Source organism: Ipomoea nil, unplaced genomic scaffold (genome assembly GCF_001879475.1).
Source record: "Ipomoea nil cultivar Tokyo-kokei standard unplaced genomic scaffold, Asagao_1.1 scaffold2848, whole genome shotgun sequence".
Lineage (NCBI taxonomy): Eukaryota > Viridiplantae > Streptophyta > Magnoliopsida > Solanales > Convolvulaceae > Ipomoea > Ipomoea nil.
This window is the reverse complement of record NW_017619276.1, coordinates 1,285,334-1,309,162: the sequence shown is the minus strand read 5'-3', so window position 1 is coordinate 1,309,162 and position 23,829 is coordinate 1,285,334. Positions and strand designations below refer to the sequence as shown.

The 23,829-nt window shown below is 49.4% G+C and overlaps 1 protein-coding gene across 1 annotated transcript; it reads left to right on the top strand.

Moving 5' to 3' along the window:
- The first annotated feature begins 5,039 nt into the window (after positions 1 to 5,039).
- LOC109160502 (uncharacterized protein K02A2.6-like) lies at positions 5,040 to 5,864 on the top strand. Its single transcript, XM_019308790.1, has one exon. The coding sequence runs from the start codon at positions 5,040 to 5,042 to the stop codon at positions 5,862 to 5,864; it is 825 nt and encodes a 274-aa protein (XP_019164335.1).
- Positions 5,865 to 23,829: the final 17,965 nt, after the last annotated feature.

Genomic DNA, 23,829 nt, shown 5'->3' with positions numbered 1-23,829 from the left:
TTGAAAGAATGGTGTCCCGCAGCTCCCACGGTTCCCTCAACGTGAACAATGGCAATGCCTCAGGTGACCTCCGGGACCAACTCACCAACAATCATGGAGGGGATCTCCGAGAACAGCTCAACAACGGGAGGCCCGGGGACCTTCGAGACCAACTCAACAATGGAGGGGACCTTCCAGACCAACTCAACAATGGAGGGGACCTCCGAGACCAACTCAACAATGGAGGGGTGAACCAAGTCGTGAACCTCCAGGCGACCATTCATCAAGCAGTGACGGCGGCACTAAATCAGGTGGCAGTGGGACTCCAAGGCCAAGTAGTCCCGCCACGACCTCAGGAAATAGAAGTAGAATCCCCACGGAGGGCTGATGCCCAGGACGCAACCCGTGCAGCGAGGGACGCAGGGTGTCGCACCAGGACAAGGGGTCCAGGAGAGGGCACCCAAAGAAGCGGTTCGGCCAGACGGCAACCTGGACCCTCTCGCTCTGCCCTGGAACGGTTGGGACACGGGGCGCCCGCTCGGCAAAGGCCAGAGTCACGTGCCGAGGGGTCCTCCGCTAGAGGCCCTCGCCGACACGAGGAAAGAGAAGCGGAAAGGTCGCCCACAGAAAGGATGGGCGAGTCTCGTGGGCCGGCCCCGCGCCGGCACGGTGACGAGTCGGCCCTGCGTCGACACTCCGATGAGCGACGCTTCGATGAACCGGCCCCGCGTCGGCACTCGGCGAAGCGACGCGTCGATGAGCCGGCTCCGCGTCAGCACTCAGCGGGCGAGCGACACGTTGATGAGCGGGTTCTACACCGACACTTGGGTGGACGAAACGTCGAGGAACCAGCTCCGCGTCGACACTCAGATGGACCGCACGTCGATGAACTAGCCCCACGCCGACACATGGAGGAGCGGCAGCCGGCCCCGCGCCGGCACCCTGACGAGTCGACCCTAGTCGAGATGCTGCAGAGAAGGATCGAGGAGTTAGCAAGAAGGGTGAAGGCACGGGAGCAGTCGCTGGAACCCGAGGTACGGATGGCAGCACCATTCTCCCCAAGCATCATGGACGTACCTCTGCCGAGGGACTTCAGGTTAGCCGCCATCAAGGCGTACACGGGAGCCACTGACCCACATGTCCACATGACGAGGTACAAGGCTGCTATGGTAATGATCGGGGCAGGGGAAGCCATCATGTGCCGAGCGTTCTTGTCCACCCTGGATGGAACGGCCCAAGACTGGTTCAACACCATCCCGGACGGGTCGATCCAAAGCTTTGGGGAGTTGTCCAAAAGCTTCCTGACATACTTCTGTGGTAGCATACAGCGTAAGAAACCCTTCTCTCATCTCTGTGTAGTAAAGCAAGATAGAGGCGAGAGCCTCAAAGACTTCCTGATCAAATGGAAAAAGGAAGTCAATAATGTCTACGACTTCGACTCCAAGGCGGCGATCCCGATATTCATCCATGCCTTGAGATCGGGGTATTTTCACAAGCAGCTGAATGCCCACCACCCCCCTTCTTACGAAGATCTGATGAGGACGGCTAGCTGCTATGCCGAAGCGGAGGACGTCGACAAGGAGAAAAAAGATGAGGAGGACGGTAGGAAAAACGAGAAACCTGGGAAAGCTGGTCCGCCCAGCCAGGCACCATGTTCGAACCACCCGGCCGCAGGGAAAGGTCGGGACCACGAACGGCCTCGCCTGGTCCCCTTGCGTAACCTAACTCCTCCTACCCATCCCGTCAGTGTCATCCTAAAACAGGCTGAGGAGATGGGAATAGTCGAGTTCCCACCAGAGTGCATGAAGGTCTCCCCAAAAGAAGACCAAGCAAAGTACTGCAGGTTCCATAGGCAACCCGGGCACGACACGGATGAATGTAACGTGCTGAAGAGGCAAATAGAAGAACTCATCCAGCAAGGCTACTTCCGGCATTCTGTCAAGCGATCCAAGCAGCAGCAATAGCCGCAACACGATCCATCAAAAAATCCACCAAAAAATGTCTGGAGGAAGGAGGATGGCGCCGAGTCGTCCACCTCGAACGCCAAGAAAAGAGAACATGACCAGATATCTGAGCAGGATGATAGCGAGAAGGAAACCGAGGTGGCGCCCAGACGACAAAAGAAGCACACCAACACTTTATCTATGGTGGACCTGCGGGGGGCGACACACCCACAGAAAGGAAGAACTGGAGCAGACAACTGTACGTGGGAGAAGTGGTAAGTCTTCCCAAAGGAAAGAAGCAGAGGCGGGATGCCATCACTTTATTTGACGAGGACCTCCCCGAGGGCCCCTTACCCCATCACGACGCACTAGTGATTAAGATGGACATCAATGATATGATCGTACATCGTATCTTGGTCGACACGGGAAGCTCGGTCAATGTGATGTACTACGACGCCTTCACCAAGTTAGGGCTACCTAGAGGCCAGCTCAAAGAGGTACGAACTCCACTCTCTGGGTTTACTGGGGATTCGGTGGAAACAGAAGGGTCGGTGACCCTGCCCGTGGAGATAGGCACGAGCCCCAACATTCGCAAGCTGGACATGGAGTTCATCGTGGTAAAACTCTCTTGTGCGCACAACATCATACTGGGGAGGCCAGCACTGGAGGACCTCAAGACCATAGTATCGGTGGAACACTTGTGTATGAAGTTCCCTACTCTGAATGGAATAGGAGTCGTCAGAGACCGACGAGCAGCCCGCAGTTGCTACTTGAAGGCATGCAAGAAGATTGACAGTAAGGACCTACAGGTCCACACGATCGCGGAGAAAATTTTCAAAGAAGAAGAGGCCTGGCCCCGCGCTGAGCCCGTGTCAGAAACGGAAGATATAGTTCTAGATCCCTCCAGACCAGACCGAGTGGTGAAGATCGGCACAGGCTTAAGCCCAGAGCTAAGGGCCCAGATAGTGGATGTAATCCGCCGTTCCCACGCGGTGTTCGCATGGGGGCCAGAGGACATGCCGGGCAGAGATCGACATCATAACCCACAAGCTCGCAGTCGACCCCAGCGGAAAACCAGTGCATCAGCGAAAAAGGTATATGTCGGCAGCGAAGAGAGTTCGTGAAAAAGGAGGTGACCGCGTTACTCCACGTGGGGCACATCAAGGAGATTTACTACCCACAGTGGCTGAGCAACCTAGTCTTGGCTCCCAAAGGATCAACGTGGAGGATGTGCGTGGACTACACGGACCTTAATAGGGCATGCCCTATGGACCATTTTCCACTACCTAATATAGATCAATTGGTGGACGAGACGGCAGGATGTGAACTCATGACCTTCATGGACACCTTCCGTGGGTACCATCAGATATCCATGCATGAGGAGGACGCCGAAAAGACCGCCTTCACCACTCCCGAGGGGATATTCTGCTACTTGGTCATGCCATTCGGATTGAAGAATGCCGGGGCCACATACACTCGCATGGTGGCAAAGCTGTTCAAGACGGTATTGGGACGAAACATGGAAACATACGTGGACGACATGATCGTCAAAAGTCGCAAGGCCACCTCCCATGTCGAGGATCTCAGCGAGGTATTTTCCATTATGAAGAAATTTAATTTGGGCTTGAACCCAAAAAAATGCACCTTCGCCGTTGATGGGGGCAAATTTTTGGGCTTGATGGTCACTAGGAATGGCATTGAGCCGAACCCAGAAAAGGTAAGGACTATCCTTGACATGGAGACTCCGCGGTCCATAAAGGAAGTCCAGAGACTCAACGGGCGTCTGGTGGCCTTAGGCCGTTTTCTATCTAAATCGGCTGAACGTTCCCTCCCCTTCTTCCAAATCTTGAAAAAGAACAAAGGGTTCGAGTGGACGCCAGACTGTCAAAATGCCTTCGAGGAGTTGAAAAAATACTTGTTGTCCCCGCCCCTGCTTGCAAAGCCAGAAGCAGGTGAAGCCCTAATCTTGTACTTGGGCGTGTCACAGGGTGCGATCAGCTCTGTGCTGGTCAAAGAAGAAGGAGGGACTCAGCGTCCCATCTACTACGTGAGTAAAGCCCTAGACGACGCGGAGCTCCGGTACAGTGTGTTGGAGAAAACAGTATTTTCCATAGTCACTTCATCAAAAAGGTTGGCTCACTACTTCCAAGCTCACCCCATCCACGTACTCTCACACCAGCCGTTGGGGAGCTTCCTCTGGAATACTAACAGCTCCGCCAGGATGGCACGGTGGGCCATGCACCTCAGTCAGTTTGATATAGATTTCAAACCAAGGCCGGCCATCAAAGGCCAAGCTCTTGCAGACTTTATAGTGGAGTGCACAGCTCGGGAAGTGACGGACCAAGTAGAAACTGAAGATGGAGGGTGGTGGACCTTGTCCACAGACGGTTCTTCCAACAGCAAAGGTTGCGGCGGCGGCGTAGTGCTCGTCAATCCGGAGGGATTCCGCACCTACTATGCCATCCGATTCCACTTCAAGTTATCTAACAATGAGGCGGAGTACGAGGCCCTCCTCAATGGGCTGCGGTTGGCGGCGGGACTACGAGCTGAAAAGGTGCGAATTCGATGCGATTCCAAGCTTGTAGTCAGCCAGGTGTCTGGGGAGTATGAAGCCAACGAAGGAAGCATGCAGAAATACAGAGACGCGGTGCTGAGAACCTTGTGCGAGTTTGAGAGATATGAAATACATCAGGTACCAAGGGAGCAGAACGCCGACGCCGACGTGCTCTCAAAACTAAGTACCGAAGTCCCCAAGCCACATTAGGAAGATCGCTCGGCTAGAAGACCTCGAGACTTCAAGTATCGACGTTTCGTGGGTCTTCCCTGTGCAGACTAGGGAGCCATGTTAGATTGATCATATCAAGCGATACAAGGCAGATTGCACCTTACCACAAGACGAGGCAGACGCAAAGGTAACAAAGTTACGGGCACCCAGCTACGTTGTCTCGGGGCGATAAGCTATACAAACGCTCCTACAACGGCACGTTACTGAGGTGTCTATATCCAGATGAAGCCAAGTTGGTGATTAAAGAAGTCCACGAGGGGGTATGCTCCGCGCACCAAGGAGCGTACACCATTGCACGACGCATCATGTTACAAGGGTATTTTTGGCCCAAAATGCTGAGGGACTGCGCCGAGTATACAAAGCGATGTCCCAAGTGCCAAGAATTCCAGGCACTACCAGGTCGACCTGCGACGAATTACACCCCGGTAAGCACCACGATTCCTTTTTCAAGATGGGGAATTGATCTGGTAGGGGCCCTTCCCACGGGGACTGGAAGCAGGAAGTATATCATTGTGGCCATCGACTATTTCACGAAGTGGGTGGAGGCCGAGCCCCTGGTGAGCATCACCGCAGCAAGGTGCAAAAGGTTCGTCGAGAAAAGCATCCCTCTCCAGGTAATCACAGACAATGGTCATCAGTTCGAAGCACGAGAATTTTCAGAATTCTTAGCAGGATGGGGCGTTAAGCACAGCCGGGTGGCGGTATCTTATCCTCAGGCGAACGGGCAAGTGGAGAATGCGAATAGAACCATCCTCGACGGCCTCAAGAAAAATCTAGAAGTAGCCGGCGGAGCCTGGGTGGAGGAACTCGACGACATCCTCTGGGCCTACCGCACGACACCAAGAAGGGCCACCGGAGAAACCCCGTTTGCACTCGCCTATGGATTCGAAGCTCGGGCCCCGGTGGAAGTAATCATACCTAGTAGAAGGGTGGAGGAGTTCAAGTCAGAACAAAATGAACTCCACCAAAGGGTGGATCTGAACTTCTTGGATGAAAAGAGAGAAGCGGTATTCTGCAAGATGGAGAACTATAGTCGTCAGCTAAAGTCCTACCATGACGCAAAAGTCCGACCCCGGTATTTCCAAGTCGGCGACCTTGTGTTGCGAAGAAGGGAAGCCAGCCAACCCCTTGAAGGGGGGAAATTCACAAAGAAATGAGAGGGGCCTTATGCCGTGGAAGAAGTCGTTCGCCCAGGAACATACAAGTTAAAAACAACAGGGTATGGAACTCGGAACATTTGATCAAGTACTTCCCTTAAATATCTTGTAGTAGTAATCATTGGAACTAGTACTTGGTAATCGCGGTCCGTCCGCTCTACACGCTAAAGTTCTTTGAAATAATATCTTATCTTCATGGTCCGTCCATGTTATTTAGTAAAGCAAGTTCGTTATCATCTCTTACGCAGCTTTCTAAAATAATATCCCGTGCTCGTAGTCTGCCCATGTTGTTAAAAAAAATTAAAAAAAAATAAAAATCAGATGGTCGAGGCACGCCTCGACCAATGCCGAAGTCCGTCTCGGCAAAAAATAAAAAAATAAAAAAAAATAAAAATAAAATAAAATAAGTAACGAGTTTACTCCGAAGTAATTGGTTTATTCCGAATATTCCAAAAAAAAAAATAGCAAGATTGTTCGAACATAGAAAGACAAATTGTTCAAACATAGAAAAGCAGGAAAGTAAATTGTTCGAAGCTAGAAAGCAAGGGAAAAATCTCAAGTACGACTACGAACTACTCATTGTCCGAGAGCTCCTCAATCACAATATGATCGAGTGGAACATTGGGGACGTTGCTAGTGTCGATGCCGTGAAACTCGTCCACCGAAGAATCCTCACGAGCATCTGTAACATCATCGGTGGATTCATTCTGGGCATCAGGGTCAGGATTCTTCTCTATGACAGGCAAGCCAAGGGACACGGGGTCAAAATTTGGAACCTTCTCTCTCAACACTGGAAAAATCTGCTGTTGCTTCGTATACATCCCAATGTTAAAAGCCACCTGCGCCTCGACCTCAACCGCCTCTTGACCAGCTCCAGTTTTGAGGAATTCCCGGATAGCCTCAGGAGTGCTCATATAGTGCATCGCGTCCTCTCTGAACTCGGCTGAACTCTTGTAGGCCTCCACAGCCCGGCCAAGGGCGTCAGCATGGCCAGCACGAGTCCTCTCATGGTCCTCCCACTCCTTCCCTAGGGCAAGTTTAAGCGCTCCGTGCTCTTTCCTTAGGGCCTCAAGCTCGCTCGCCAGTTTGCTCAGAGCCTCCTCATGGGCCAACAGCGCTTGGTGCTCCTTCCTTAGCGCCCCAAGCTCGCCTTCCATCTTGCTCAAAGCCCCTTCTCGGATCGATAGCAGGTCCTTCAGGCTCTTGTTGTCCACATCCCTAATTTTGACATCCTCAATGAGCGCGTTCGTCACTCGCCGTCGTTGGGCATGAATGATCTGTCCCTCTAGCAGGGCCTGAAAGTAACAGACGGAGTAAGATACGCCAGGGCAAGGAAAGAACATAAGTATGAGAAAACTAACCTCAAAAATGTGTCGAAGATAACGCTCTTGCAGCATGTTGACATCCATGGCGACGAGGTGCTCCAAGTCCGCAGGAGGAGCAATACGAGCAGCATACTCAACCGCATCAAGACTTTTGTTTATTATCGATGCTCTCGGTGGCACGTCTATTCCCAGTCGGATCAAGTTGGTCCGAACACGCCAGCCGGGCTCAGTGGAAGTGTCTCCTTGCACCTCGGGGGGTTGGGGGGAAAAGGTAACGGTCGTGGGTGTGCGAGTCGGTGGAGGCTGCGTCACCCCCTCGGCGACCTTGGTTGGAGTAGGCGTACGCACCCTCTCGGCGACCTTGGTTGGAGTAGGCGTACGCTCAGCGACCTTGGATGGAGTAAGCGTGCGTGCCGGCGGAGGCGGCATCACCTCCTCGGCCTCAGCTTGGCTCTTTTTACCTTTCTCTACCTTGCTCTTCTTGGAGGGGGGATCCTGTGATCGCGACAAGTATCGACCGATTCTCGAAGACGAAGACATGGTACCTGCAACAAAAGAGGACAAGTTAGAGTTAGTGGTTGATGAATAAAGACTAAGTGGTAATAGAAGAGTACCCGTGGGTGCAAGAACAGAAGGATGAGTCCTCACGAAGCCTAAGCCCGCGAGCTTCCATTCGGTAGTGTAATCAACGATCGATAAAAGACCATCCCCTAGTAAATCATCTACATCTCGACGGAGGGAAGGACTCATGTCGAGAGTAGGAGGGCAACGTAAATGGGATCCCCACGTGACACGAAAGGGAGACGGACTACCCACTAGGGTGACAAAGACGTATTTGGGTTTCCAATCCTTGTTAAACGTAGGACGGTCCTCAAAGAGTTTGAAATGCGGCCTGCTCGAAACCATGACAAATCCCTTACCCTCCTGAGAAGCCCTACCAACTATGAAAAGAGTCTGGAAAAGATCTAGCGTGGGTTATATCCCTTTGTCCTTACATATAGAAAGAAAGCCCGCAATCACCTGGTGACCATTGGGAACAAGCTGGCCAGGGGCTATCTCGTAGTAGTTCATAAAATCTATCACAAACCTATGAAGGAGAAACCGCAGCCCAACCTGTAGCGATAGAAGGTGGACCACAAAATACTTATCGAGGGGTGGGTCGGAGATATTACCCTGAGGGTTAGGAGGGAGAGTCAGAACGTCAAGACTAAGGAGACCTCTAATATCATCCCAATCCCGTGACCCTAGTTGAGGCCGTATGGACAGGACGAGGGACTTATCAAGAGCAGAATATGAGGCCTTGCGTTTTTTCTTCTTTTTCAGTTGGGGCCTAGGTGTGGGCGAGTCAACAACAAACGGAAGAGGGGGAAATTTTGCAAAAAGAGGGGAATCATGCTCGAGAAGGTATTCCTCATCAAAATCAAGTTCTCCGACATCAATCGAGGGAGTAACATCCATTATAAGCAAAAGACACTAACCTCACCTCGGTTACAGATAAGCTCACAAAGACTTGGGTACAAAAACTTCCTGTCAGGAAAAGAGCATATTAAAAAAAAAAAAAAAAAAAAAAAGAGAACCGAGTCCTCGGCCACGGATTGGCCGAGACACAACTCGGGTGGCCGAGGCGCGGCGACAGCTTCGGCCGAGGCGTGCCTCGGCCGAAGAATCGAAGTCCGCCTCGGTCACGCAAAAAAAAAAAAAAAAAAAAAAAGGGGGGCTGAGGCAACGCCTCGGCCAGATGGCTGAGCCGACGCCTCCGCCACAAGCCGAGGCGCAGCGCCTCGGCCCAAAAAAAAGAAGGAAAACACGCACATATATGCGTATATGTTAAATACACAAATAAATCGCAAAATAGTAAGGACAACGGAGACTTACAGAGCTGTGGCAGAAGTTGATTAAGAGGTGATCTCAAACTACTTAGAGGCAAGGGTTTATATTGGAGAGGAGCCTGGGAGAAAAAAAGTTAAGTGAAGCAGGAAAGGATTTGGAAAGCACAAATCAGGGATTTGGAAGGCACAAATTAGGGATTTTGAAAATAAAATCACATATCCTAAATCAAGCAGGATTCTACACAGGATCAAATAAAATCACATATCCTAAATCAAGCAGGATTCTACACAGGATCAAAATAGATTCAGCCTTACTCCCAAGTCAACTCAAACACATCCGTTGACTCAGGAGTAGGGGAGACTGGTGACAGGATAATAGACCCGACCCGGATCACAAGTGGGCATCTAACCCAGCGTCACATGGGAACCCAACCGGCAGAACTCCAACGGTTAGGAATTCCATCAGGTGCCACCTTTACTGTCATTGAAGCCAGCATTGAAGCCCCCATTGATGAGAGAGAGTTGAAGGCTTAGGCTCCCCATTTATGTCCCATGTTGTTACCGTTAGGACTCTAGTATAAATGGGGCTCTCCTCAGCTAGCAAAGGACACACTGTATTTTCTATACTGAGACTAAGGCAATACAACTATTGTCACTCTTTCACATAACGTTAGTATAATATTATTATTATCGGTAACATATTTACCGTCATTGGTGCTTTCATTGAGAGCCTGAGTCTAACACTCAAGCAGGCGACGACACACACAACTCATTCATCTTTCAACAGCAAGCTTGAAAGAATGGTGTCCCGCAGCTCCCACGGTTCTCGCAACGTGAACAATGGCAATGCCTTAGGTGACCTCCGGGACCAACTCACCAACAATCGTGGAGGGGACCTCCGAGAACAGCTCAACAACGAGAGGCCCGGGGACCTTCGAGACCAACTCAACAATGATGGTTAGGAGTTTAAACCCCACCTTGGACATCTACTTCATTTCATAACATGTATATGGGGCATTTATTAGGTGTCTTCTTTTTTTATTTTTTTTTTATTTTTAAAGATCTGATAATTATAAACTATTTAATATTTTAATACAGTAGTTAATACTAAAATATTAAATATTAACTTAAAAAAATATTTAGAATTGTAAATTGTGTAAAGATTTAAAGAATTAAAACAGAATTCCACAAAGTCACAACCCACAAAGTATCAATATTAGAGTAGCTGATTTTGTTCTGTTTTGTTTTTTTTTTTTTTTTTTTTTTTTGGTTTTTTTTTGTTTTGTTTTTGGTTTTATATACATTTTTTTTTGAGTTTGTGACCGATTCAAACGATTTGGGGTTATTTCGCTCAAAACGACGTCGATGTGAGTGAAATAACTCATTAAAGAAAAACAATAGCTATTCGACCGCCGACTGCCTAGGTCGCCTAGTTGGCCGGCCGTCTAGAACACCGATTACGGTGAAAATTTTGGCGGTCAGCCGGCGCTTAGGCGTGATTTTTGCAACCATGATCCTATGTAAAAAAATTAAAAAATAAAAATAAAAAACGTCAATTTGCTATCTAATAGGACCATAGGGGTTAATTTAATCTTTTGATCTTTGTATTCCATAAATAAGTTGAACAAAAGAAATTATAAATGGTGAACCTAATTGAAAAGCTTAAAATAATAAAAAGAAGGGGAAAAACGTTTTTGACCCCTCAATTGTTTTACTTTTGTAAATTTAGTCCCTGTTAATTGATTTGAACAAGATTAGTCCTTTAATTATTTATAATGTAGCACATTTAGTCCATGATGTTATATAATTAAAAATTTTATTAATAATTTCTTTTCTCGTGGGGTTATATGTGTGAATTCTTTTCTACCATTAACTTTCTTCTCCTTAACGTAGCTTCTGGATGTGTTAGCCAGAAAATGGCGAGGAAGAAGCAGTTTTCTAGGCAGTTTCATGACATGGAGGGACTCCAACACTAGAACCATTGATTCTTTTTCAGTCTTCACAGACTCCACCGCCGCCATAGCCATAGACCTCGCCAAGATGCACATCAAACGCCTCTGTTTCGTCTTCCCGGATGACGATGAGACCGCACTGCCGGCGCTGGTTGATCACGAAAAAGGAGTTGATGTTGGTGGAACGCGGCAGCGGGGACATGTTCTTAACTTGTTAACGATTCCTTGCATAGATTCTTGGACTCGGGGTGGGTTAGCTTTTGCAGCCCCTAAGTGGTGGGGAGAAGTAGTTTTCCGGGCAGTTTTACCACACGCAGATGGGGGAAAATAACGTAGGGAGCGATAATCCAAGGATTTTTAGCTATTACGAGCTCTTTGTCCGGTCTAATTAATGGTTTTAGTGAAAGTGAAATCTTGGGCAGCGGGAGATTTAGGATGGTACACAGGGTGGTTATGCCCAGCAACGGAACGGTGGTGGCGGTGAAGTGGCTGGCGGAGAGAGGGGAGAGATTTGAGATAACATTCGCGCACGGAGCTGGTGGCCGTGGCTCATCTCCGTCACCGGAATCTTGTCAAGCTCTGGGGTGGTGTGTTCATGACAATCAACTTTCTTAGTATATATGACTACATGCCTAATCGCAGTCTTGATAGAGTTCCGTTCAAAAGATAAGAGAACTTGGGGCCGCCGCCTCTGGACTAGGAGATGAGGAAGAAGATTGTTCTGGCTGCATCACTGTTCTATCTCCATGAACAGTTGGAGACTCAGATATTTCACAGAGACATTAAACCATGCTATATTATCATATGAAGACAGGATCTGACCAAAAGGCATACGTTAAAGGAGGGAGAAGAAATTAAGGGCCCGTTTACTAACAGAAAACTATTTTATGTTTTCTATTTTTTTTTTTGAAAATTCTTTGTTTTCAATTCTCTGTTTTCTATTCTCTGTTTTCGAAAACTGAAATTGAAAACGTGTTTACCTGTACTTAAGTTATTTCGTGACAAATTAAAATACCATTACAAAACATATTAATTGCAATAATTTAAAATAAGTTGTTTCGTGACGAAATGTGATTACAAAACATTGTAAATAAAATTGAGTATACCATCAATGATTATAATTTGCCCAGAGTGCATTTGCGATGTCCTCACGCAATTGTAGCATTTGGTCTTGTTGACTCATATCTAATTGTATGGTATCATTTCCACCACCACTACTACTTCCACCATCATCCAAAACCATGTCTTGCGTTCCGTACATCATACCCAATTAGAAAGCAAAAAAATGTGTTCATTTAGATGGCAGCTTTCGCAACAATTGTAATAAACAAAATAGCAGCAATTGTGTTAGTAAATTTTATTAAACAAAACCATTTTAGCTTAAAGGAATTCAAAGTAAGATAAGACAGATAGAATTTTGTTAATCTTTTAGCTTAAAGGAATTTTGTTAATTTTTTAGTTTAAAGGAATTTTGTTAACTGCCAATTTAACAAAATAGCAGCAATTTGATTAATCTAAAAAGCCCACCACTTTCGCAACAAACATCAATAAATAATAGCAGTAAGTTGGTTTAATTTAGCATATCAGATTTCTTTTTTAATTTGCATACCCTGCAATCTTAGAGAAGCACAACACGGTACATGATAATATGGCAATAACAAGCTAATAAATCACGAGCAAAATTTTCAAGATCTAGAAATCTTCTATGGTAACCAAGTTAAAATTATCAAAATAAAATTACCTGGTAGCTTGTGGACTGGAGAAGCTGAGTGGTAGAGTGGAGATTGGAGAGCTGGAGAGTCTTGGCGGCAATGACGCGATGGGGATCGAAGAGCTCGGATCGAACTCGTTGGAGGGAAGACTGGAGAGAGGATACGGAGGAAAGAAGGGAGGAGAGAGCGGAGTCTGCCGCACTGGTAGCTTGAGGAGACTCCCGATGCTCTGAGGAACGTCTGGCGGACAGCAGCACTTCACTGATGGTGAGATTCACGGTGGCCTGAGGAATAGCGGGTGGGTGTGAGACAGTGGCGAGAGGAGTCACAATATATGGAAGCAGCAGCGGGAGAAGAAAGAGAAAAGGAGCTGAGGGTGGGTGTGAAAGAGAAGAAGAAAGTAATGAAGGAAAATGGAGGGTAGTTGGCTGACATTAAAGTAGAGAAGAAAGGAGAAAAGAAAGAATAAAATGTGGTTGGCAGGATTCGATGGTACTCCTACTGTTCACGCGTGTGTTTTCTATTTTGAAAACAACTTTTTTTTTTTTTTTGTTTTCTGATTTCTTGCGTGAGATGAAAATTGTTTTCAAATTTGGAAATGGAAAAAAATAATAGTAAATACCTTTGACTGTTTTCAATTTTCAATTCTTGAAAATTTCCTGTTAGTAAACGCCCCCTAATGGTTGATAAATATAATCCTATGTAAAATAATTATTAATTTTGTTTAATTATATAACATTAGGGATCAAATGTGCCACATTATAAACAATTAAATGATTGAATGTGTTCAAATTAATTGATAGGGGCTAAATTTGCAAAAGTAAAACAATTGAGGGACTAAAAGCGTCATTCTCCCTAAAAAGAATTAAATTGGAGAGAATGTCCTTCCAAAAAAAATAAAAATTTGGGAGAATAAACCGTAACTCATTGTTTTTTTTTTTTTATTTTGCCCAAATTGAAAGATTTTGGAGCGTAAAGTGAACCCAAGTATGGATGGCAACTGGGCGAGGCGGGGTCCCCGTCTCCGCTATCCCGACCCCGTCCTCATTCCCATCCCCGTCCCCGTCTCTGGCGAGAAATTGAAAAAATTCTCCGTTTCTATTATCACTGGGAGTTTGGTAGGGACGGAGAATCTCCATTCCCGGTCAACCCATAGTCAAAGTGTCAAACTAATACTCCCTCCGTCCTATTTTACCTGTCTCACTTTCCTTTTTAGTTTGTCCCAAAACAATGTCATATTTCCAAAATTGAACATAATATCACTCTACATTTCCCAATTTACCCTTTTGACTTTTCAAATTTTTAGAGATAAGTACAATTGTATGTTGTACAAATAACACCTACTTTTGAGGGGCAAAATTGAAAAGTTAGTAACATTTGTTATGTTTTATTAAAACTGTGCAAAAAGCAAATGAGACAATCAATTAGGGACGGAGGGACCGGTGGCTTGTGGTCCACTGGTATTGGATTGTTCCCCTAAGTGGGAGGTGATGGGTTCAAACCTCACTTGAGGAATGTAGGGTCTCCCCCTTCCTTATAATAAAAAAAAAAAAAAAAATTAGGGACGGAGGGAGTGCCATTGACACAGTAGGCAAAACTTAATTAAACTCCTAGTCTTCTTCAAATTATGTTCATATACCTAGTTTCATATTTTGGTTGTTAATCTGTGCAAATTAAAAGCCATTACTAGCCAAATAAATTAGTTAATAAAATAACTCATAGATATATGTATATATACAAAGCAGTGAAAGCAATATATATATATATATATATATATATATATATATATATATATATATATATATATATATAGGGATGCACTCAGGTGCGAATAAGTGCCCAGGAAGGAAATGCGAACGAATCAGCGTGCAACACGTGTCCAGATCTAGTAGATTAAAAAAAAAACGCGGTGGCATTTTCGTAAATAATTGAACATCGAAGTGCAAGTAAAATCACTTACAAGTGCACCTACTTTCACCTATAAGTGCATGTAATTTTGCCTTGTTAGCATTCACTTTCTGCAAATATTCATGCACCTGGGTGTGTTTATAACTATAGATGCAACTATTTATAATTATAGGTGCAACTACTTATAACTATAGGTGCACCTACTTTCACCTATAAGTGCATGTAATTTTTCCTTGTTCACATTCATTGATCTGAGTACAGCGGGTAGTAATACCCCTGAAAACCACTCGCAAACATTCATACACCTAGGTGCAACTACTTATAACTATGTGTGCAACTACTTAGAACTATAGGTGCAACTACTTAGAACTATAGGTGCAATTATATATTGATGCTCAGTGTAAATTTTTACTTGCACCTATAATACATTTTACATGCACTTGTAATACATTTTAATTGCACTTCGATGTTCAATTATTTAAGAAAATGCCACCGCGTTTTTAAAAAAAAAATCAGTGTTTCTCATCCATTAGATCTGGACACGTGGATGGACAGAATCCATTCCTATTTCGCGCCTGGGCGGAGCATTCGCACCTGAGTGCGATTATATATATATATATATATATATATATATATATATATATATATATATATATATATATATATATATATATATATATATATATATATATATATATATATATATATATATATATATATATATATTGATGGATTATATGAATCCGGAGGTCCGGATTATACAACCCGTATAGATGTTTGAATGTAAGAAGTAGATAATAAAACGGTAAATATTATATTAATTAAGCATAAAATGCTATTACAAAGGTTCGGGACGTGTAATAACGTTACAAGTGTTGTCTGAAGGTAGATGATGCTTGAATAGAACACCGGAGGGTGTTTTTATACCCCCCCCCCCCCCCCGGCCGGACCGGGCCCGGGTCACGCGGGAGGACCGGCGGCCCGCGCCGCGGGACTCGCTCCACGCGAGGACCTGGTCCTTGGCCGAGCGCGGAGCTCGGCCATGGGCTCGGCCGAGCCCGTGGAGGTCGGCTCGACGGCGAGTTGACCTCACCCCAGGCCGACCCCGGGGTGGTTGGCCGACCCCGGGGTGGTCGACCCCGCGTAGGCCGACCTCGAGGTGCCGAGCCCATGTTGGCCGACCCCGGGGTGGTTCATCATTCCGTGTGCATAGTAGCCGGGGACCCGTGATAATAGCCGAGGACCCCGTGGTAGTAGTCGAGGACCCCGGGGAGGTAGACCTCTCCATGGTCTGTCCGGCCGCGTGCGTAGTCCACTCGGTGCCAGGTGTGATCTGCTCCATATTGCTTCGCTTCGGGTTCGCTCCGTAATTATTCCATATCATTAATCCCCCACTCTCGGGGCTGCGAGAAGTCGTCAGCCCAAGAGAGTACCAAAGCCGCTTGATAGTTACGGACCCCCCTCGTGTTTTAACGCTTTATCCTTCGTCTATGCTTGCTGTTGTGCAAGCTGTCGCCCGAGCGGCGTCCACGGAGAGCGTGTTGGGGACCCTTCGGGGGTAGCTAGGGGCCGAGATGAGGGGTCGCAAAGAGTTGGAGGCGGCGCACAAGGCCATGGAGAGCATGCCTGCGGCGTTGGAGGGCAAGTATGCCGAGTTGATTGTCAACCATGCGCAGGAGCGCTGGGTCCATGTGGAGGCTTTGAAGGCGGCCATGTCGAGCTACAAGGACTCCGAGGTGGGCTTTAAAGGCAGCCCTGTCAAGCTACAAGGACCCCGAGGTTTTCATCAAGGATGTGAAAGCCTACCTCGCCGAGCATGCGGTGGAGACCTTTGGGGACCTTCCACGCGACCCCATTGGGAAAGAGATCGTGGCTGTGCAGGGGTTGCAGATGTACAATGTGGGAGAGTATGTGATGTAGCGTAGGGTTTAGTTCGTTCTTTGCATGAGAGACGAGACCCTCGACCCCGTGGCGTGGGGTCTCCCGGCTGACCTCGGGAACCCGGAGTCTCTAGCCGACCCGATGGAGGTGGCCAATGGAGATGTTCATCTGACTTCCCCTCGGGGCTCGGCCACGGACCTCCCGTCCAATCCGGACTTGATTTCAGACCTTCCACATGGTGCCTGTGATGATGTCCCCTAGAAGCGGATTCACATTGACCCCGTTGGCGTTGAGGCTCTCCTTCAGCCGGGTGATAGGGAGACGCGGCTCATCCGCTCGACGATAGGCGAGGTCGGACCTCGTACCGCCCCTAGGGTGCACCGCGAGGCCGGCCGAGCACTCTTCGAGAAGTCTGCCGAGACCCGCTCGAGAGGTCGGTCATGACCTCCTCGAGAGGTCGGCGGAGACCTCCTCGAGAGGTCGGCGGAGACCTCCTCGAGAGGTCGGCGGAGACCTCCTCGAGAGGTCGGCCGAGACCCCATCGAGAGGTCGGTCGAGACCTCCTCGAGAGGTCGGCGGAGACCTCCCCGAGAGGTCGACCGAGACCTCCTCGAGAGGTTGACGGAGACGTCCTCGAGAGGTCGGCCGAGACCTCCCCGAGAGGTCGGCCGAGACCTCCTCGAGAGGTCGGCCGAGATCTCATCGGAAAAGTCGGCCAAGACCTCCTTGTGAAGTCAACCGAGACCTTGCCGAGTGGCGAATGAGGTCGGACCTCGGGCTTCCCTTAGGGTAGCCCATCGACCCCAAGCCACCATACTTGGGCCGTTATGTTCTTCCGTTGGGGTTGGTACGCGAGGTCGGACCCCGTGGCCCCTTAGGGTGGCCCTTCGACTCCAAGTCACCGGACTGGGGCCGTTAAGCTCTTCCGTCGGGGTTGGTACGCGAGGTCAGGCCTCATACCGTCGCTAGGGAATCTAGATTGCGTTACGCCCGTTTGGCGATAGGCGAGGTCGGACCTCGTACCGCCCCTAGAACGTCTTAGCGATTCTTGGGTTGGGGCCTTTTGACTCGTATCCCGAATCCTTCCGTTCGGCGATAGGCGAGGTCGGACCTCGTACCGCCCCTAGAACGTCTTAGCGATTCTGGGGTTGGAGTCCTTTGACTCGCGCCCTGAACCCTTCCGTTCGGCGATAGGCGAGGTCGGACCTCGTACCGCTCTTAGGGTGTTAAGATTGCGTTACGCCCGTTCGGCGGTAGGCGATGCCGGACCACGTACCGACCCTAGGACGTTTTAGCGATTTCGGGAGGAGTCCATTGACTCGCGCCCCGAACCCTTCCGTTCGGCGATAGGCGAGGCCGGACCTCGTACCACCCCCTGGGCATGTGCTACGTCTAAGTTGGCCGTTGCGGTCCCAGCGTACGTAGCCTCCATGTCCGGCCGACCCGGCATGGCCGGCCCCGCGGTGCCCGAGTACCTGATCTCGCATGTGCCTGTGCTCTTCCACCATTCAGGATAGAATAATTACTCAACCAAATTCATTATTCCATTATGAACGAAAACAAAACATTATTGTGGGGAGTCGGCCTGTTATTGTGGAGGGGGTAGGCCGTACAAATGTGCTTCTACTGGTAAAATTTCAGCAAGTGTTCCGAGTTCCACACCCGATCCACCTTCTTGCCCGATGGAGTCCTCAACTTGTAGCTGCCCTGGCGTACTATGGCTTCGACCACATATGGTCCTTCCCATTTCTTGGCAAACTTGCCTCCGTCCTGGGGTCGGCTTGCTTCCCTCCTCTAGAGGACGTAATCGCCGACTTGAAAGTAGCGAGGTCGGACCCTGTTGTCATGGTATGCCTTTGTCTGGCGCTGGTAATTTTCCGCGCGAACCATGGCGTCCTCCCTTCTGTCGTCGATGAGGTGGAGGTCGGCGGCGTGGTGCTCCTCATTGAGGTCGGGGTCGTACACTGCGAACCGATAGGATGGTATTGCCTCGGTGGGGGCCCGCACTTCGAACCCGTATGCAAACGGAGTTTCCCCGGTGGCTCTTCTTGGGGTGGTGCGGTACGCCCATAGGACGGTGTCCAACTCCTCCACCCATGTACCTCCCGCTGCGTCCAGGTTCTTCTTGATGCCTTCCACTATAGTTCTGTTGGCGTTCTCCACCTGTCCATTTGCCTGCGGGTACGCCACCGCCACACGGGTGTGTTTTATGTACCATTGGTCGCAGAACTCCTTGAACTCTTTGCTCTCAAACTCCACCCGTTGTCAGAGATGATTTGCATGGGGACCCCAAAGCGGTATAGAATGTTCCTCCGTACGAACTCCGTGCACCGGGTGCTTGTGATGGTGGCGAGGGGCTCAGCTTCGAACCACTTTGTAAAATAGTCTATGGCGACTATTATGTACTTCCTCTTTGCGGACCCCATGGGTAAGTCCTCGACTATGTCGATTCCCCACCTTGAGAATGGGATCACCGTTCTGATTGGCGTGCAGCTGGTTACTGGTCGACCCGGCTCCGCGTGAAAGTGTTGGCAGGTCGGGCACTCCCCGGCGTACTCTGCGCACTTCTTGGCCATATTTGGCCAAAAGTACCCTTGCAATAGGGCCCTCCTCGCCATGGCGAAGGCTCCTTGGTGTGCCGCGCAGGTGCCCTCATGTATCTCTTCCTTGACGGACTTGGCTTCGTCTAGGTACAAACACCAGAGGAGGGCGTCATTATAGGACCTTTTGTAAAGGGTGTCGCCAAGGAGGACATATGGTGGTGACCTCCTCTTGACTGCCTTGGCGGCCGCCTCGTCTGCTGGCTGGGTGCCCGTTCTCTTGTACTCCACCAGGTGGTCTAACCAGCATGGGGGGCGAGTTTGTATGGGGAGGGCTGGGTAGGCCTCCAGGGTGGACCTTCTGAGGTATTCAATCTGTGCTATCTTAGAGACATGCTCCGGGGTGCCAAGGCCGAGCTTGGAGAGCAAGTCCGTGCCCCCGTTTTGACTTTGGGGTACCTCGATCAAGTCGGCTATGTGGAGGTCTCCGTACTTTTCACGATCATGTCGTCAACGTAAGCTTGCAGGTTCCGACCGAGGACCTTCTTGAATACCTTGGCCACCATTCTTGTGTACGTGGCTCCCGAGTTCTTGAGCCCGAAGGCCATGACCCGGTAGCAAAAGACCCCTTCGGGGGTGGTGAACGCCATCTTTTCTTCGTCATCCTCGTGCATGAAGATTTGGTGGTATCCCCGGAAGGCGTCTAGGAAACTCATGAGCGCGCATCCCGCCATCTCGTCCACCAGCTGGTCTATGTTGGGTAGCGAGAAGGGGTCCATGAGGCATGCCTTGTTGAGGCCCGTGTAGTCCACACACATCCTCCACGTAGGTGGTTTAGGTGCGAGGACTACGTTCGCGAGTCATGCCGGGTATAGGACCTCCCTTATGTGCCCTATCTCGAGGAGGGTGTCGACCTCCATATTCACAAATTCTCGTCTGTCCGCGGCGAGGTAGCGCTTCCGCTACTGGACCGGCTTGGCTTTGGGGTCCACCGCCAGTTTGTGCGTGATGACCTCCTAACTGAGGCCCGACATGTCCTCGGGACCCCAGGCGAACACGCCCTTTTTGCTGCAGATGACCTCCATGATCCAACCCCGGAGGTCGGCTGAGGTCCAGAATGACCTATTCCGTCTCCACCGCGGGTTTGGCTCAAGGCTGCTTCTCTTCCTATCGAAGCGCCTTCTCAGTTACGGTGTGTACCTGGAGGTCCTTTATTATTTGGCGGCATGCCTTCAAGTAGCAGCTCCGACTGATCTTCTGGTCTCCCCGCGCGATACCCACTCCTGTGGGGGTGGGGAACTTGATGCAGAGGTGCTCCATGGAAATGATGCACCTGAGGTCCTCCATGGCAGGTCGGCCGAAGATGATATTGTGGGCACAGCTGATTTTGACCACCACCTCCCACCTTTTGACGTACGGCGAAGTGCCGATTTGTACCTCGAGGGTGATGGAGCCCTCTGTTTCGGTGGAGTCCCCGGTGAAACCAGATAGCGGGGTCCGTACTGGGGAGAGCTACTTCTGGGATAGCCCGAGTTGCTTGAAGGTGTCATAATACATGACGTTCATGGAGCTTCCCGTATCCACCAGTACACGGTGGACAATGATGTCCTTGATCTCCAGCCTGATTACCAACGCGTCTCGGTGGGACAGGGGGCCATCCGAGAGGTCGTCGTCGGTGAACGTTATGGGCTCCCGGCGTGTCCTCTTTTCGTGGGGTACCCGGATGACCTCCCCCACGTATAGGCTCCGCGCCCACCTCTTCCTCTCGGCGGGCGTGTCTCCACCCTCCAGGCCGCCGAAGATGACGTGGATGACTTTCTTCTTTGGCGGGCTCTCCGGCTCGGTTTCCTCGTCCTCGGTGAATTGGCCCAGTTCCCTCTTGCGCGGGGCAGAGGCGGATGGTCCGACACCGCCCTTCTTCTTCCGGGTGTTGTCGTGGCCCTTGGCGGGGTCCTGCCCTGTCCTCTTCACGTATTGGCCTATGTATCCCCACTGGATGAGCTCCTCGATCTGTCTCTTGAGGACCATACACTCGTCCGTGTCGTGCACGCACTGCCGATGGAAACGGCAGTACTCCTTCGAGTCGGCCTTAGGGGAGACCTTCAAGCACTCCTCGGGGAACGAAACGATACACATGTCATTCGCGTGTTCCAGGATGATGCTCACTGGCTGTGTCAGCGGGGTCAGGTGTCATAGAGGGGCTAGACGGGGACCCCGATCACGGCGTGACCGTGATGGGCGACGGTCCTCTTGAGGTTGAGGTGCCTTGTCACTCCGGCCCCGCCCCTCCTCCTCCTCTTTCTTCCTCTTCTCGTCTCTCGGATGGTCGCGGTGAGTTGAATTCCTCATTAGCCGGCGTTGCAGGCGCCTGGGGCGCGTGAGTGCTGGGACCACCGTGCTCCCTCGGAGGGGGCGGAGGTGGTGGTGCCGGGGCACCTCGTCGCAACCCCGCCGCGACGCGGTTGAGCGCAGTCGCCGCCTACTCGAGCGTGGCGGCCTCCTCCTGGGAGTCGGAATCCGGGGTGGGACGGGCGGCGCCGACCCGCTGAGTGGGCGATTGTTGGTGAGCCGACCCCAGAGGTCCTCCGCCGTCCCCTGCTGGTTCCCGTTGATCTGATCTCTGAGGTCCCCTCCCATCCCCACGGGCACGGTCTGCCGAATCGTCGTGGTCCCGTTGGGGTGGTTGGCGAGGGAGAGGTTGCTGGTGTTGCGTGAACCCTGCGAGTCGTGGGTGTTTGACCCGGATCTTGTCATCGCTGTGGATGAATGATAATGGGGAGAGCGCTTAAGCTTGTACAGCCGCTCTCAACAAGAGCACCAATGATGGATTATATGAACCCGGGCGTCCGGATTATACAACCCGTATATATGTTTGAATGTAAGAAGTAGATAATAAAACGGTAAATATTATATTAATTGAGCATAAAATGCTATTACAGAGGTTCGGGACGTGTAATAACGTTACAAGTGTTGTCTGAAGGTAGGAGATGCTTGAATAGGACACCGAGGGGTGTTTTTATACCCCCCCGACTGGACCGGGCCCGGGTCACACGGGAGGACCCGCGGCCCGCGCCGCGGGACTCGCTCCACGCGAGGACCCGGTCCTTGGCCAAGCGCGGAGCTCGGCCAATGTGCCGGCCATGGGCTCAGCCGAGCCCACGAGGCCGACCCCGTGGAGGTCGGCTCGACGGCGAGCCGACCTCACGCCAAGCCGACCCTGGGGTGGTCGACCCCGCGTAGGCCGACCCCGGGGTGCCGAGCCCATGTTGGCCGACCCCAGGGTGGTTCGTCACTCCGTGTGCATAGTAGCCGGGGACCCGTGGTAATAGCCGAGGACCCCGTGGTAGTAATCGAGGACCCCGGGGAGGTAGACCCCTCCATGGTCTGTCCGGCCGCGTGCATAGTCTACTCGGTGCCGGGTGTGATCTGCTCCATATTGCTTTGCTTCGGGTTCGCTCCGTAATTATTCCATCATATATATATATACTGAATACATTGAATAAGGTATTATATATTAGGGTTAATGTCTTTAGTGTCTTAATTTATATATATTAATTATTCGAGGACGGGGTGGGCGATCCCCAACAGGGACGGGGCACAGTGTCATCCCTAAACTCAAGTGCTCATATTGGAAACTCAAAAAGGGAGCAAGTACGATATGTGAAGCCTGTAACCAGCGCTATTGGAGAAGGAGACAACATAAACCTAGGTGCATTTTTAGGTTTTTACTCCTCTCCCACTTTTATAGAAAATTAACCCGGTCAAAATTAATTAACTTAATAATCAAGATTAAAGATTAATAGAAATGGAAGTGAAAATAATGTCTCAATGAGACAACGAAATCTTGTGTTTCACTATTGAATGCTAAGATATTACAGAGTACAAAGGGAAGTGCTATAATATAATAAGACAAAGTGTGTCTTGAACTATACAAGGAATCAACTATTTATACTAGTCCTTTTAACAACCTCCACTCGGATAGGGTGTTTCAACAATACTTGATCTTTGCCGAACCAACCCTAGAAACCGATTATAGAGGTTGACCATAAGCTTGAGCATCCTCACGACTTTCGCTTCCTATGCATTGGTTGACCCTGAGTAATGGCCAACCTCCCAACATGGTCGACCCCAAGATCGGCCCTTGGCTCGCATGCTTTGCCTTGGGTCTGCACCACGCCTCTTAGGCTTAAAAACTTAGGCCAAGTCTAATATATCCACCATTAACACCCCAGTCTCCAAACTGCAAATTGATAGTGAAATGAGTAGTGAAGTTTGTGTTTCATCTAGGAAGTCTTTCCTCATTTAATATCTATAAAATTATAGATGACAACTATTTCTAAAATCGTAGTTGACCCCACCATCTAGTCCATTGGATGAGTCTGGTCAGGAGCAAACTCTTCTATTTGGGTGAAGATAATCTCACTTAGGGATGCTATATGACAGTCAAGGAGCCACAAGCAATTCCCCACCGGCCACCCCCAAAGAAATAGAGACCCTAGGAACCTGAGGTTGATATTGGGGTAAGCGAGACAATGGCTCAAGGGTAATGTCTACTAGCATTTTTTCATTGGATAATTTGGTTTTTAATAACAAGTAAGTGGATCAACTATTTTATGACATCCAATAATTATAAATTATGATGAATTTCAGGAGGGGAAATTTAATTATTTACTTATTTTAATTTTCATGTTGAACTCCGTATTAGTTTAATCGCAATCTGCATATTATAATTAATTTTTTAATAACACCAAACATGTTACTAATTTTTTGAACAAAGTTTTTTTTACAATATTTTTTGAACACAGTTATTACCAGTAA